This window comes from Neoarius graeffei, chromosome 4, assembly GCF_027579695.1.
Source record: "Neoarius graeffei isolate fNeoGra1 chromosome 4, fNeoGra1.pri, whole genome shotgun sequence".
Lineage (NCBI taxonomy): Eukaryota > Metazoa > Chordata > Actinopteri > Siluriformes > Ariidae > Neoarius > Neoarius graeffei.
The window spans coordinates 61,833,005-61,849,844 of NC_083572.1; the positions used below are offsets into that span (position 1 = coordinate 61,833,005).

General features: G+C 42.9%; 1 protein-coding gene across 3 annotated transcripts in view; it reads left to right on the forward strand.

Moving 5' to 3' along the window:
- Positions 1-16,840, forward strand: part of cttnbp2nla (CTTNBP2 N-terminal like a) — a 47,912-nt gene that overhangs the window by 20,094 nt on the left and 10,978 nt on the right. For all 3 annotated transcript variants that reach the window (XM_060919450.1, XM_060919452.1, XM_060919451.1), the window contains one exon: positions 16,545-16,808. In XM_060919450.1, the coding sequence (XP_060775433.1) occupies positions 16,545-16,808 (264 nt within the window). The remainder of the gene's footprint in view (positions 1-16,544; positions 16,809-16,840) is intronic.

A 16,840-nucleotide genomic window follows, 5' to 3' on the forward strand; every position in this document is an offset into this window, starting at 1 on the left:
GGACTAAAGAGGAGAAGGACGACCCAAGTTGTTATCAGCGCTCAGTTCAGAAGCCTGCATCTCTGATGGTATGGGGTTGCATTAGTGCGTGTGGCATGGGCAGCTTACACATCTGGAAAGACACCATCAATGCTGAAAGGTATATCCAGGTTCTAGAGCAACATATGCTCCCATCCAGATGACGTCTCTTTCAGGGAAGACCTTGCATTTTCCAACATGACAATGCCAAACCACATACTGCATCAATTACAGCATCATGGCTGCGTAGAAGAAGGGTCCGGGTACTGAACTGGCCAGCCTGCAGTCCAGATCTTTCACCCATAGAAAACATTTGGCGCATCATAAAACGGAAGATACAACAAAAAAGACCTAAGACAGTTGAGCAACTAGAATCCTACATTAGACAAGAATGGGTTAACATTCCTATCCCTAAACTTGAGCAACTTGTCTCCTCATTCCCCAGATGTTTACAGACTGTTGTAAAGAGAAAAGGGGATGTCTCACAGTGGTAAACATGGCCTTGTCCCAACTTTTTTGAGATGTGTTGTTGTCATGAAATTTAAAATCACCTAATTTTTCTCTTTAAATGATACATTTTCTCAGTTTAAACATTTGATATGTCATCTATGTTCTATTCTGAATAAAATATGGAATTTTGAAACTTCCACATCATTGCATTCTGTTTTTATTTACAATTTGTACTTTGTACCAACTTTTTTGGAATCGGGGTTGTATTTATACCCAGATCTTACATTGCCATGATATTCAGCATTCTTGCATACTTAAAGTTATACTGCCTTTCAGATTTTTCAAGTGTAGATTATAAAAAGAATTTTCCCTGACACCCAATTATTTTTGTTTCGTGGACCAAAAGCTGCTGAATTCAAATCACAGACTTCCCATTTTATTAGTTTTTTTTAATAGAACAATTAATGAATTTAGGGCCATATGGCCCTCAATTCGCTGCTGTTTCTTCTTGCTTCACCACAACCCAATTCAAGATACTACATCATGCATCACGTGGTTGGCTTTCCCCGTTCGCGCAAGGCATTGTGGGATACAAATTTGAAACAGGAGAGAAAAATCAAGGATGCGAATGTAACGACTACAGTAACAGAAAGCGAAAAGAAAAGATGTTATGTTGCAAAGGAAAGGAAACGCAGGACCAAACTGATAAATATCGGCGGTCGGCAAGCACCTCGGTGTGATCGGCTGTTCATTTAGCGACAGAATGATGTCACTGTCAGTGCACAGTCAAAAGTAAACCTGTAGATGGCAGTAATTTATGTGAACAACCGCTGGTGTAACCTGGGACATATCTCCGTAAAGACAGTTTTATGTTGCCCGGACTTGGAGCTGCTAGCCGTTAGCCTGCGGCCATATTATCTGCCGAGGGAGTTCAGTCACGTGATCACCATCTGTGTTTACATCCCTCCGAGGGCAGACGCAGCCACTGCATGTGAGAGGATTCACTCTGTCACAGCAAGGCGGCAGACACAGCACCCTGAGGCATTTATCATCATTTCTGGGGACTTTAATCATGCTACGTTGGACTCTACTTTGGCTGCTTTTTACCAGGCTGTGGATTGTCCAACAAGGAACAACAGGACAATTGACTTGCTGTATGCTAATGTGAGGGATGCATACAGAGTCACACCCCTCCCCCCACTAGGGAAGTCTGACCACAACCTGGTTCTTCTACAGCCGAAGTACACCCCCCTGGTTCAAAGGCAGCCTGCAACAACTAGCTCCATCAGGAGGTGGTCCCCTGAAATGGAAGATGCCCTCCGGGATTGTTATGACATCACGGACTGGGATGTGCTGCTTAGCCCACACTGTGAGGACACAGAGGGGCTGACACACTGTCTGACGGATTACCTTAACTTCTGTCCAGACGTGGTCTCCCCCGCTAAGACTGTATGGTGTTACCCTAATAACAAGCCATGGATAACACAGGAAGTCAAAGCTGTCCTCAACAGGAAGAAGGCTGCCTTCAGGAGCAGGGATAGGGAGGCAATGAAAGCAGCACAGCAGGAGGTAAAACGCTGCATGAGGGAAGCTAAGGACAGCTACAGGAGAAAGGTGGAGCAGAAGCTGAAGGAGAACAGCATGAGGGAGGTCTGGGAAGGTGTGAAAACCATCACAGGCCACAATACAAAGACCAGAGTCGTTGAGGGGACAGTGGAGAGGGCGAATGAGTTGAATGACTTTTTCAATCGGTTCAACCAGCCCACGTCCCCCCCACCCTCTCCCTCATTTCAGCCATCTCTCCTTCTTCCCTCAACACACCTCCCCCCAGTCATCACAGCAGCCCCCTCCTCCCCCTCCTCAACACAGACTCCTCCATGCATTACTGCAGACCAGGTCAGAGGTCAACTGAGGAAGCTTCACCCCAGGAAAGCAGCAGGCCTGGACAAGGTGTGTCCCCGACTACTGAAGACCTATGCTGCTGAACTGGGTGAACCACTCCGACGCATCTTCAACCTCAGCCTGCAGCTGGGGAGAGTGCCAACCCTCTGGAAGACATCATGTATCGTTCCAGTTCCCAAAAAGAATCGGCCCAGCGAGCTGAACGACTTCCGACCGGTGGCACTCACTTGACATCTGATGAAGACATTGGAGCAGCTCTTCCTCAGCCTCCTCAGACCCCAGGTACAACATGCCCAGGACTGTCTGCAGTTTGTGTACCGGGCAGGTGTCGGTGTGGAAGACGCCATCCTCTACCTGCTACACCGAGCCCACTCGCATCTGGATAAGGGAAATGGCACAGTGAGGATCCTCTTCTTGGACTTCTCGAGTGCCTTCAACACCATCCAGCCCCTATTGCTTCAGAACAAACTGAACAGGATGCGAGTGGACCCCTGCCTGGTCACCTGGATCTCTAGCTACCTCACTGACAGGCTGCAGTACGTCAGGCTGAAGGACATCACGTCTGACACTGTGATTAGCAGCACCGGAGCACCCCAGGGCATGGTGCTGGCCCCTCTTCTCTTCACCCTGTACACCGCGGACTTCTGCTACAACTCGGAGCTGTGTCACATTCAGAAGTTTGCCAATGACCCAGCCATCATTGGGTGTATCAGTGACAACAGAGAGGAGGAGTATAGGAGCCTGGTGAGGGACTTTGCTGTGTGGTGCAACAGGAATCATCTGCAGCTCAACACCTTGAAGACCAAGGAGCTGGTCATTGACTTTGGGAGGTCCAGACCAAGGTCACGACCAGTTCTGATCGAGGGAGTCGAGGTGGAGGCTGTGGATTCTTACAAGTACCTCGGGCTGTGGCTGGACAGCAAGCTGGACTGGACTTGCAACACCAAACACTTATACAGGAAGGGACAGAGCAGGCTATACTTCCTTAGGAGGCTGCGGTCCTTTAACATCTGCAGGAAACTCCTGTGGATGTTCTGTCAGTCTGTGGTCGCCAGTGTCCTGTTTTACACCGTGGTGTGCTGGGGGCACCGTGGTGTGATGGGGGCTGGGGGAGAAGAGATCTATGGACAAACTATTGAACATCATGGACGATGCCAGTCACCCTCTGCACACCGTCATCAGCAACCAGAGGAGCCTGTTCAGTGACAGAATGCTCCTTCCCAAGTGCAGGACGAACAGACTTAAAAACACCTTTGTCCCTCATGCCATCAAACTGTACAACTCCTCTCTGGGGGGAGGAGGGGTAATAGGAGGACAGAGGATGGGAAGGAGCAGTAGCCTAGCCTAACAATAAGCAATACCGGACAATGTGCAATATAATGTGCAATATAAAGTGCAATATCTCTCCTGCCGCCACCCCCCCTTTTTTCTCCCCCCTCCTTCCCCCCTCTTCCCCATATCTTATTCTTTTTATATTTGTATATGTAAATAATTTATTTTAATTTATCTAGAAGTTTTCTCTATTTATTTTCTCTGTTTATCTGTAATGATGCTGGAATCTTAATTTCCCTGAGGGAACCCGCCCAAAGGGATCAATAAAGTTTTATCTAATTTAATCTAATCTAATGCAACACTGTGGATACCAGCTGCTGTAAAATCCAAAAGAAGAAGGAAAAGAAGACGACACAGGTAAACCTGCGCATGCGCACACTGGACTTCGTCTGTCTGCTTGACTCCGCGAAGCGAGTGATTTCGTGCACATTATTTGTTAGGGAATCCCCTGAAATTAAATAACTTCCCAGCCACAGAATGGCCTGTTTTGTGTGTGTGTTTTTGAGATATTGCAGAAACAAACACATCACAATGACCAAATTTCAGAAGGAACTAAATTTCACTGATTTAATGAAATCGAAAGGCTGTATAGATTTTTTTTTTAAAGGATAACAGTTTCTTTTTTTACTTTTAAATATTCTTTTGATATGCCAATAATATAACCAAATGGGTTTGGAGATTAAATACTATTTAAAAAAAAAGAATTGATAATTGGGTTTCAGCAAGGGTACAGTAGCTTTGTGTGCATGTTTGTTGGTGCTGTGGAATTACCGCAGTTCTTAATCAAATAAGAAAACTGGTACATGACTTTTAGACTTTTTCTCTCCTCCAGACAAGTTGGCTCAAAGTGTTGGGAATTTGGCTGCGTTCCCCTGTGTGTTTTTCTTTGGTTTTCAAGAGTGATCTTTCAACATTGTGAAATGGCCCCATCCTGTCATCTCCATCACACTCTTTCATTAACGCTTAGTCAGTATGTGTCATTGACTTTTTTTTGTGTGTGAAAACAACACAGACATTGTGTCTGGGTCCGACAGCCTGCTCTGAGCATTTTTGAAACGTTTGTCTTTTCCTAAACTGTCGTAATAGACTCCAGTGCACTCTTCACTAATTACACTAGGATTATTGTTCCGCCTCCTAGTTCCTGCAATAAACCCAAAGCTCATGAGACCAGAGTTTGTATTTATCACAAATTATGGAAGTGATCCCCTTTTTTGCGCATCATGTAGAAGAAATAAGGAAGTGGGGCGAAACAACTTCAGAGTCACGTTTTCCATGTCTTATGGCTGCTGTTAGCGAAAAGTGTCTGAAAGGAAGAAACTTAATTGTGAGACATAAAAGCATCACTAGAAACTTCTGCTTTGAAAGAGGAACGTTGTTGTACAATGTTCAGCACACCAGTAGAAGAAAAAGATCTTTGTTAGCTTGCTTTGCTTTCTTTTAGGGTTTGAGAAGGAGATATTTAGTGATTTGCAAACACTGTGTCCAGTCTGTGTGTTTTGGAAAACCATTTTGTTCAGAATTAAATACATAAACATGACATGAATAAATGCAGCAATTAAAACATGAATGAGTAAATATATTGTGAAATAATCCAATAAATATTGTTGTTGTTATATTGTTATAATACTCATTTTCACTATCACATTTCAGCTCCTTTTTAATTCATCGTAACAGGTTTTATTTCATAAATGGCCTTTTCCGTTTCAAAATGATACTTTTACTTCATATTGAAACCTTTATTTCATTCTGTTGTCATAATTCAGTCAACACCAGTGTGAGTGGGCAAGAGATCATTGGTTGCCTACACATTCAGGACAAAGCAACTTCTCCAGCAAGTCATTCCCTGGGTTGGGTAACCAGACAACACAAATATGTTGAGCATTTTACCTGGAATTCCCAGAGCCAGACGGCCTGCACGCTGTGCTTGACAAGATTTCCTCGTGGGCATCTTCCACACAAAGCCAGTGCTCAGTCAGTCTTAACCAAAAGACACCTTCATCGTCAGTGTCTAGACCTATACAGTGTCTTGCAAAAGTATTCCCCCCCTTGGTGTTTGTCCTGTTTTGTCGCATTACAGGATGGAATTAAAATGGATTTTCGGAGGGTTAGCACCATTTGATTTACACAACATGCCTACAACTTTAAAGGTGCAAAAAAAAATTTAATTGTGACACAAACAATAATTAAGATGAAAAACAGAAATCTGGAGTGTGCAAAGGTATTCACACCCTTTCGTATGAAACCCTTAAATAAGAACCGGTCCAACCAATTCACTTCATAAGTCACATAATTAGTTGATTAAGATCCACCTGTGTGCAACTGAAGTGTCACATGATCTGTCACATGATGTCTGTATAAATTAGCCTGTTCTGGAAGGACCCTGACTCTGCAACACTACTAAGCAAGCAACATGAAAACCAAGGAGCACTCCAAACAGGTCAGAGACAAAGTTGTGGAGAAGTATAGATCAGGGTTGGGTTATAAAAAATATCCCAAACTTTGAATATCCCACAGAGCACCATTAAATCCATTATAGCAAAATGGAAAGAATATGGCACCACTACAAACCTGACAACAGACACACCAAAACTCACAGACCAGGCAAGAAGGGCATTAATCAGAGATGCAACAAAGACACCAACGATAACACTGAAGGAGCTGCAAAGATCCACAGCGGAGATGGGAGTATCTGTCCATAGGACCACTTTAAGCCGTACACGCCACAGAGCAGGGCTTTATGGAAGAGTGGCCGGAAAAAAGCCATTGCTTAAAGAAAAAAAAAAGAAAACGCGTTTAGAGTTTGCCCAACAGCATGCGGCAGACTCCCCAAACACGTGGAAGAAGATTCTCTGGTCAGATGAGACTAAAATTGAACTTTTTGGCCATTATGAAAGATGCCATGTGTGGTGCAAACCCGACACCCTGAGAACACCATTCCTACAGTGAAGCATGGTGGTGGCAGCATCATGCTGTGGGGATATTTTTCATCTGCAGGGACAGGAAAGCTGGTCCAGATTGAAGGAAAGATGGATAAAACTAAATGCATGGCAATTCTGGAGGAAAACCTGTTTGAGTCGGCCAGAGGTTTGAGACTGAGACAAAGGTTCACATTCCAGCAGGACAACGACCCTAAACATACTGCTAAAGCTACACTGGAGTTGTTTAAGGGGAAGCATTTAAATGTCTTGGAATGGCCTAATCAAAGACCAGACCTCAATCCAATTGAGAATCTGTGGCATAACTTGAAGATTGCTGTGCACCAAGTTCATCTAACTTGAAGGAGTTGGAGCAGTTTTGCCTTGAGGAATGGGCAAAAATCCCAGTGGTTAGATGTGCTAAGCTAATAGAGACATACCCCAAGAGACTTGCAGCTAGAATTGCAGCAAAAGGTGGCTCTACAAAGTATTAACTTTGGGGGTGAATAGCTATGCACACTCCAGATTTCTGTTTTTTCATCTTAATTATTGTTTGTGTCACAATAAAACAACAATGTTCACCTTTAAAGTGGTAGGCATGTTGTGTAAATCAAATGTTGCTAACCCCCCAAAAATCCATTTTAATTCCATCTTGTAATGCGACAAAACAGGACAAACACCAAGGAGGATGAATACTTTTGCAAGACACTGTATCTAGAAAAGCATGTATCTGCTCAAGCATTTCGAACAAATTAGCATCAGCTGTTAAATCCTGTCTTATCTGTTTGTTCAGTGAAAGAAAGCGTCAAATCGCAGAGTTCTCTGAAGTCTTCCATGTGCCTGAAAGCGAGCATAATTTTGCCACACATCTTTTCTCGAAATATCCTGTCAGCTCCAGGCAAAATAATTGAGAGCAAAGGATTATCCAGTCACTACCCCATTGTGTTGTGCTAACATTACAAGAGGATGAAATAAGTGTTGGTGTGACTTATGAATGTCAGCTAGGAAAAAGGGCATTGAAAGGATTTTTATTGCTTCATTTATTTCTGACGTTTTCAGAAAAGTAATTTTGAAATAATAATGATAAAATATTTTATAATAGAGTTTAGTAATGCTTATTTCTTGAATTTCACAATAGATTTAATTATTTCTTGCTGTTTTGTTTTTGTTTTATCATTTATATTGAAGACATGTTGACATTTTAATTTTGAATTAATTGGTATTTCAGTGTGTGACCCATATGATTTTAACAAGGCTGTTTACTCTCTGTCTCACACACACACACACACACACACACACACACACACACACACACACTTGGATGTACCATGAATAGACAGTGTTTTTAACAGTTGTTGGAAGGTTAACCTTCCTGAGCTCTTCTTTTGCACCTTCCTAAGGATATGTACGCCTGATAAGGTTAGAGCACAGGATAATTCCTTGTAAGGCGGCACCGTGGTTAGCACTGTCGCCTCACAGCAAGAAGGTTCTGGGTTCGAGTCCAGCGGCTGACAGGGGCCTTTCTGTGTGGAGTTTGCATGTTCTCCCCGTGTGCGCGTGGGTTTCCTCCGGGTGCTCCGGTTTCCCCCACAGTCCAAAGACATGCAGGTTAGGTTAAATGGTGGTTCTAAATTGACCGTAGGTGTGAATGTGAGTGTGAATGGTTGTTTGTCTCTATGTATCAGCCTTGTGATGACCTGGCGACTTGTCCAGGGTGTACCCCGCCTTTCGCCCGTAGTCAGCTGGGATAGGCTCCAGCTTGCCCGCGACCCTGCACAGGTTAAGCGGCTATACGGATAATGGATGGATGGATAATTCCTTGTATGCAGTTGGAAAAAGTCACTTCACAAAATCAAAATGTCTAGGGGCTCACTTCTTCAGTAATTGGTCACTAGCAGTATGTGAAGAGGTGGAAACTGACAGGAGCTTTAACAGTGCATCTCTGACCACCTCTCCTCTTATACGTTTATCTCGTCACAGCAGCAATGCAGGCCATCAGCAACAAGTAGCAAATCCATTGGTTTATCTCCATCTTCCATAGCGAGATAGTAATATTCCTTTTAACTCAAGTAACTATTTTAGTCAAGAATTTATAATGAATAAAAAGTATTTTGTTTTCTGAGTAGTGGAGATAAACACTGAATTCTTAACTTTATTGTGACAGACATGGTGGAGATTTCATTGAAAAAGTCAAATGCTGCAGTATTAAAGTTACTCTATTATAGTTGATATTTCTTGTTGGTTAGTAAGAACAGATTTTCCTTTTTTTAATCAGTGTAATGGAGTTTGTGTGTTTTTTTTTTTAAATTAATTATTATTTTTTAATAGCTCCACCACTAAGTGGGGTTCAGGTTCTCTGCATCCATCTGGGATTCTTGTTGGCGTAGTGTTTCAAGAACAAGGAATTGAATGCTTGTAGATAGATTGATTGATTTACTTTATTGATCCGAAACTGGGAAATTGTTTTGTTGCAGCAGCAAGTTATCAGACTTGCGAAAAGAAAAAGACACACTGTACAATATAAAACAGAATTTAAAAAAAAAGTATCCCAAGAACAAGCGGACTATACAATATACAGATAAAAATGTAACGATAAAAAATATCTATATATGTGCTTTGTGCAGGTGAATGTGCATTAATAGTGCTAAAAACAAGAATTGTGATATCCATCCATCCCTTATCTGTAGCCGCTTAGAATTGTGATAAATGAAGATTAAAAACTGTGCAAAAGTGGCAGTATTGAACGGAAGATAGATAGATAGATAGATAGATAGATAGATAGATAGATAGATAGATAGATAGATAGATAGATAGATAGATAGATAGATAGATAAAAACAATAGGACATATGTAAGTATTGTTGTAACCAGCAGATTAAATTGATGCAGCAGATGACTTGATCCAAACAGGGTTGAGTGCACAAGCAGGTCACATGTCGTCTGAAATAGGTTTTTCTTCAGTAGTTTCTGTCCTGTTTTGAAGTACAGTATCAGTCCAAAGTCTGGACATGCTAATCCATAGGTTTGTCTGTATTTTGACTATTTTCTATATTGTAGAACAAAACTGAAGACATCAAAATTATGAAGTAACATGTGGTAATCAAAAACATGTTTAAAAAAGCAGAATATGTTTCATATTTGAGATTCTTCAAAGTAGCCAGCGTTTACCTTGATGACGCTTTGCACACTATTGGCATTCTCTTAACCAGCTTCATGAGGTCGTCACCTGGAATGCTTTTCAATTAACAGCTGCCTTGTCAAAAGTTAATTAGTGCAATTTATTGCCTTCTTAATGTGTCTGAGATCAAACAGTAAACAGTATACACTACCGTTCAAAAGTTTGGGGTCACTTTGAAATGTCCTTATTTTTGAAAGAAAAGCGCTGTTCTTTTCAACGAAGATCACTTTAAACTAATCAGAAATCCACTCTATACATTGCTAATGTGGTAAATGACTATTCTAGCTGCAAATGTCTGGTTTTTGGTGCAATATCTCCATAGGTGTATAGAGGCCCATTTCCAGCAACTCTCACTCCAGTGTTCTAATGGTACAATGTGTTTGCTCATTGCCTCAGAAGGCTAATGGATGATTAGAAAACCCTTGTACAATCATGTTAGCACAGCTGAAAACAGTTGAGCTCTTTAGAGAAGCTATAAAACTGACCTTCCTTTGAGCAGATTGAGTTTCTGGAGCATCACATTTGTGGGGTCAATTAAATGCTCAAAATGGCCAGAAAAATGTCTTGACTATATTTTCTATTCATTTTACAACTTATGGTGGTAAATAAAAGTGACTTTTCATGGAAAACACAAAATTGTCTGGGTGACCCCAAACTTTTGAACGGTAGTGTATAATACAAATACAGTAAATATCCCTATTCCACAACTGTAGTAATCCATATTATGTCAAGAACTGCTCAACTAAATAAAGAGAAATGACATCCATCATTACTTTAAGACATGAAGTGTCTTTTAATTAATAAAAGTAAAGAAAAACTATCGAATTAGAAGGTGTGCCTAAACTTTTGTCTGGTACTGTATATCCATCCATCCATCCCTCCATTATCTGTAGCCGCTTATCCTGTTCTACAGGGTCGCAGGCAAGCTGGAGCCTATCCCATCTGACTACGGGCGAAAGGCGGGGTACACCCTGGACAAGTCGCTAGATCATCACAGGGCTGACACAGAGACAAACAACCATTCACACTCACATTCACACCTACGGTCAATTTAGAGTCACCAATTAACCTAACCTGCATGTCTTTGGACTGTGGGGGAAACCGGAGCACCCGGAGGAAACCTACACAGACACGGGGAGAACATGCAAACTCCGCACAGAAAGGCCCCCATCGGCCACTGGACTCGAACCCAGAACCTTCTCGCTGTGAGGCGACAGTGCTAACCACTATACCACTGTGCCACCCTGGTACTGTATAATGTAAGGATATTTCTGGCATACAACTTAGTAACAAGAAGGAGTAAGACTTGTTGGTGGCTGTAACATTCCTATCGATGACGCTGACCTCAAACTCGACTTGTCGTACATTAACTTGTAGTTTAGTTTAAATTGTAGTGGAACAAGTCCGAGATGAGTCATACCAATGACTCGTCTTATATTATTTGAATAGACAGCAACAAAAGATTGCCAGCTCCTACTTCAAAACGTGTAGTATGTACCAAGCTGAGTCAAATTTTAATTTTGTACAGACAACCGAGCTTTTCTGAAGACTGGAATCCCATGGACCCAACAAAAATCTCACATGAGCAGACAATTCTTACATTTCATTTAACTTTATTCATTCCTTTATCCCGTTTATGGTCACTGTGGGTTAAATTAGCGATTTGCTTATATTTCGGGAAATTGAACTAAGTAAGTTCTTTAGAAATGAATAACTGTAGGAGCAAGCAGGATTGTTCAAACTTTCTGCAGCAGTGAGTGGGATTGGAATTTACAAAATCAAATCTGCGAAGACTGGTGTCCCAGCCATGGTGTATAATGTATGGTGATAGGCTCCAGATCCATTGTAACTCTGACCAGGATAAAGCGGCTCCTGAAAGACAGCGAGTGAATGAATCATCCTCAAATGCATTGGGAGTATAAGCTGTCCAGCGTTTAATTTCTAACCAATTACGGCAAATAAAGAACGAACGAACGAACGAATGAGTGAAAGGCCAATTAAATCTTTCTCTAAATTTGCATGATAATGTTTAAAGAACAGTGAGAAATGAAAGCAGGCAGCAGAGTGTTCAATGCGAAATATTACATTTATTTATTTATTTAGGGGCGGCACGGTGGTGTAGTGGTTAGCGCTGTCGCCTCACAGCAAGAAGGTCCGGGTTCGAGCCCCGTGGCCGCCGAGGGCCTTTCTGTGCGGAGTTTGCATGTTCTCGCCGTGTCCGCGTGGGTTTCCTCCGGGTGCTCCGGTTTCCCCCAAAGACATGCAGGTTAGGTTAACTGGTGACTCTAAATTGACCGTAGGTGTGAATGTGGGTGTGAATGGTTGTCTGTGTCTATGTGTCAGCCCTGTGATGACCTGGCGACTTGTCCAGGGTGTACCCCGCCTTTCGCCCGTAGTCAGCTGGGATAGGCGACCCTGGAGAACAGGATAAAGCAGCTAGAGATAATGAGATGAGATTTATATATTTATTTATTTATTTGGAGTGTTTTGTGAGTTAGGAAGTGAGACGCTTGAGTGGTTTCATTAGTACCAGCTTCAGTCAACACAGATTCTACTGCTCCATCTGACATGCCTAATGCAAGGACCTACTGTGGAGTTTGTTTTTGTTTCGTGTGAAGCCGGGGGTGGGGGGTGTTCACTAAAGAATGTCGAAGGAGAGCTTTTACAGAGCGGAGGCAATTATAGTGAAGCCAGTTGTGTGTCGTCTCTGTAAACATCAACAAACATGACCGTCTTTATATTCATTTTGAGCTCACACCCTACAGTAAGTTCCAGAAGCACCTTTTCTTAGTCCTCCTGTTTATTTCCCTCTTAGGATTTAATTGAAGAGACGTTCTTGAGGCTCAGGGACTTTATGTACTGAAAGGTCTTTGTTCATCTCCAGTGAGTGGCATTAGTTTGGGAAAATGGTAATTCCATGCCACATTCTTTCTCAGGACTGTCTTCAAAGCAGTCTTATCTCTTTGCGTCGGCAGAATTGTCCCTGTCAGCCCGTGCCAAAAGCCTAAAGCACGCTCGTCTCATCAAGTCTCAATCTCATCGGGCGCAACGATGCCTTCAGCTCTGTGGAATTATCCGACTCGGTTAAATCACTGCCAGGTGGCTAACTTTTAGCACTGGATGCTGTTTATTTAAGGAGAAAGGCAGAATTTCCTATCTGTCATTATGATTTACATGTGTAGAAACGAAGAACTGTCTGTTAGATCCACTGACTTGTACTGGTATGTAAACAATTAATTTTATTGGCTGTTCTTTCCTTTAAAACAAAAAGCTCTCGGGTCTCTTTATTTTCTGCTGTCTGAAGGTTCTTTATCTGCAGGCTATTTCATTGTCTCTGTCTCTCTCTTTTACACACACACACACACACACACACACACACACACACACACACACACACAGAGTCGACTGTTGCCATATTTACAGTATTCAAAATGCATTTTTAACACAGTTCTTGTGGGAATGTGCTTTACAGCCTCCATGAATAACAGGATCCCCCTGCCTTCCTCATGCTCTCTCTCTCTCTCGCACTGTCTTCCTTCATCTGTTCCAGAATGAGTGCCATAGAGGTCACAAAGTGTTCAAAGACCACTAGCTATTCCACTGAGAATGGAAGGGAAGGGAAGGGATGACTCATCGCTGTTCAGTCTTCATGTGTTTGTGTGGGCCTTTCTGTAGTAAACTATCTGTAGTTAAACCTTCACTAATTTTTTGTCGAGGAGCTAAACCTGTAGTTCATCACAGCACGAGTTCAAACAGCCACCATATAAAGTAAAAACTGCTTTCCTGCCTGGCAGTTTATTATTCACGGGAAGCATTTTCCCATATGTTCCTACAAGTCCCCAGTTTAGCATGTATATGGTAAGCACAGCTCAGCATGTAGAGCAGGGGTGCCAGGGTGAAATTGGTCAGGGGGCCAGATTGTTTTCAAGTGGGACCTCAGGGGGCCGCATTACCGGCGTGACAAGACCAAACACTAAACAAATAGACATACTATTTGATATCATTTATGAATATAAATATTATTTATAAATGTTTGTTTTTTTTAAATAATAAAAAAACAACAAAATGGACAAGGACACATAAAAACACAACTAAACTGTAAATTACTTTGATCAGATTTATTGACAACTTGCACATAAAACCATGTCAATACACAGGCCTAATTAGGCCAATTAAAAAAGATGGCCCTAAGTAGCCCTAAAGAAGTCAAAAGATGTGCCAAGGTTAAGTACTCCACCAACAGGCCAAGTGACTAAATATTCACTAGAACTTAATAATAAAAAGACATAAATAACAGATGGTACATTAACTTAAACAACTCCCACAAACTCCCACTCCCACAAACATACCCTCCCAATCATTACTTCACAGCACTATGTTACATGGGCAGACAAGCCAGCTACATTTTACATGTCGAAGCCAGAAGCCTTTTATTTTTCACCAGCTTGTCCACATTGGGGGACAGGCTCTGGGCCGTGGCTATTTTCATGACATCATTGAGATGTCCATGTGTCATACGATTGCGCATTTTCGATTTATTAATATTCATAACTGAAAATGCCTGCTCACATAAACATGTTGTCCCAAACATACAGAGTATTTTACAGTACCTGCAAATGCAGTGATAGTCGGGTACTCAGGTGGCAACAATTGGTAGAATGATTCAATACCAACAGATTTGTACATGTCCTTCAACCGCGTGCAGCATTGCAAGTCTATCAGTTCCATTTGCATCGCCTCGGGGACCTCGGAAGCATCCGTGGTGAATGGAGAGCCAAAAAAACGCAAAGTCCTTTTCCAGTTCAGTGAAAACCGTGAATCGATTGGCAAACTCGTGCATGAGACCGGAAAGCAAGTTTGCATACTTGTCCATGCTCTGATGACTGACAGACAGAGATTTCAAACAGGGGAAGTGGGCTGCATTGCGCTGACAGAGCTGTGCCTTCAATAACGCAAGTTTACGTTGAAACGCACGGACACCGTCGTAATACTCGGTAACGAGTTTGTTGCGACCTTGCATATTAACATTCAATAAGTTCAGGTGTTCGGTAATGTCCACTAAAAAGGCAAGGTCCCTGGTCCATTCGGTGTCGTCCAATTCCTCCACAGGCCCTCCTTTCGCCTGCATGAACTCGGCTATCTCTTTGCGCAATTTGTAGAACCGTTTGAGCACTGCGCCTCGGCTCAACCAACGCACATCGGTGTGATAGGGAAGGCCCTGGTGGATGTCATTTTCAGATAATTTTAAACAGTCTGTGGCGCGAATTGGACCGATGCAAATGGCAGGCGCCATCAGGCAAATCTCCGCCTCTGACGTCAATGCGATCGGCAGTGAAAGACAGGCAATTGTTCTGTAATAATTGTTCGATGGGGTGCGGCAGACATTGATGGCTCTCTGCCGGCCGAACGATTAGAGGGCCATCAGCAAGGGGGCCGGATTAGATGTTCATTCGGGCCGGATCCGGCCCGCGGGCCGCCACCATGGCACCAGTGATGTAGAGACTTTATCTTTTATAGCACGTCTAGCACAAAGGCTCAAAACACACTTATCAGATGGTCCTTCATGTTCTGACCTGACTTCCGTCTGTAACGTGTGCAGTATCTAAAGCCCCTTTTACGCAGCCTGTTCACGGCGGGAATCTTACACCTTTATTCCACCTCGCATTCCGTATAAAACGTCCGAATGCGGAACAGTGGGTCTGTGTTGTTCCACCTCTGAGCCAGAACGATTAACAGTAACAGAGGTGCCATCAGTGTCTGTATAGTTTTTGATATTTCTTCTTTCTGAGACCAGCGTGAATTCAAACGTCTCCGCCTGCAGCATCTAAGGTCCGCATGCCATCTCCTCCAATATGTTTCTGATCACTTTGCTTGTGTTTGGAAGAGTGGTATAAATGTGCACAGCTAACAAAAGCACCCGAATGCTCATTTCACCTGCCGTTTTTGTTTTGTATGATCAGGGGAATCGTATTTCTGATGTATAGCATGTTATACGTCACCATAGATGCTGACACTGTGTTGTGTTATACGTCATGCTACTAGTTGTGGAATACCGACACGCCGTGTAAAAACACACACTGGCGCAGCTTTATTTGCTTCACTATAAAAAACCAAAGCCAGAATATTGAGGGATCTTCTTGACAGCAATATTGTGGAATATCTTTGTGGCGTCAAAGCTCTTAGAAAACACCCTCCTCCATTCAAGCATGTCTACTTGTACCAACGCGGCTCCCTATTTCGCTGGTATAACGCCTTTACTAATTGCACAGCCGTGTCCTTGTTGCCTGCTGACATGAGCAGCTTAAATGACTTACATGACTCCAGTTGTTTGAGCCTTTCATCCAGCACTGACCTACTCCAGGCAGATTTTTCTCTCTGCCTTGATGGACCGCCCACATTGTCTCTGTACGAAATACATGAATGCAGAAGGGCAAAGATTAAGTGCATCTTGCACAATGAACTCCAGAGAACGGTTTATGTTGTTTGTGGCAGGGTCATGAGCTCTGTATTATTGTGTTTCCTGTTCCTGAAGAGAAGCATGTGTGGGGAAGAGAGAGAGAGGGTCTCTCTTCTGTAATACTCTATCTTGTAGCTTTAACTACAGTTTGGCACAAATCATGAGTCATCTTATGTTCTTCATATGGAAGATCAGTAACATAAAATTGTGATTTGGACTCCTGAATCCTCACACATGCTTGTTTTCTGTTTTGCTTTTCCCCTTCATTGTGAACCTCCTTGTTGTTTGTGCAGGCCCAGCGCAGGGAAACATATGTGTGGGAGCGTTATGGGAAATATGATCTGAGCGATCCCTTCCTGGCCCTGCAGAGGGACAACGAGGCTCTTAAGAGCCCTAGTCAGGGCAGAGGAAATGGCACAAGTTGTTCACAGAGACGAATGACGGACAGCAGGCACTCTGATCCGCTGTCCATGCTCAGGCTGGTGGTGGGACACTGCAGGAGGATGCAGGAGAAGATGCTGAAACAGCTTGCAGCTGCTGAGAGCAGGCACAGAAGGGTGAGCCAGATGATGGGGTGGTTGAATGGTTG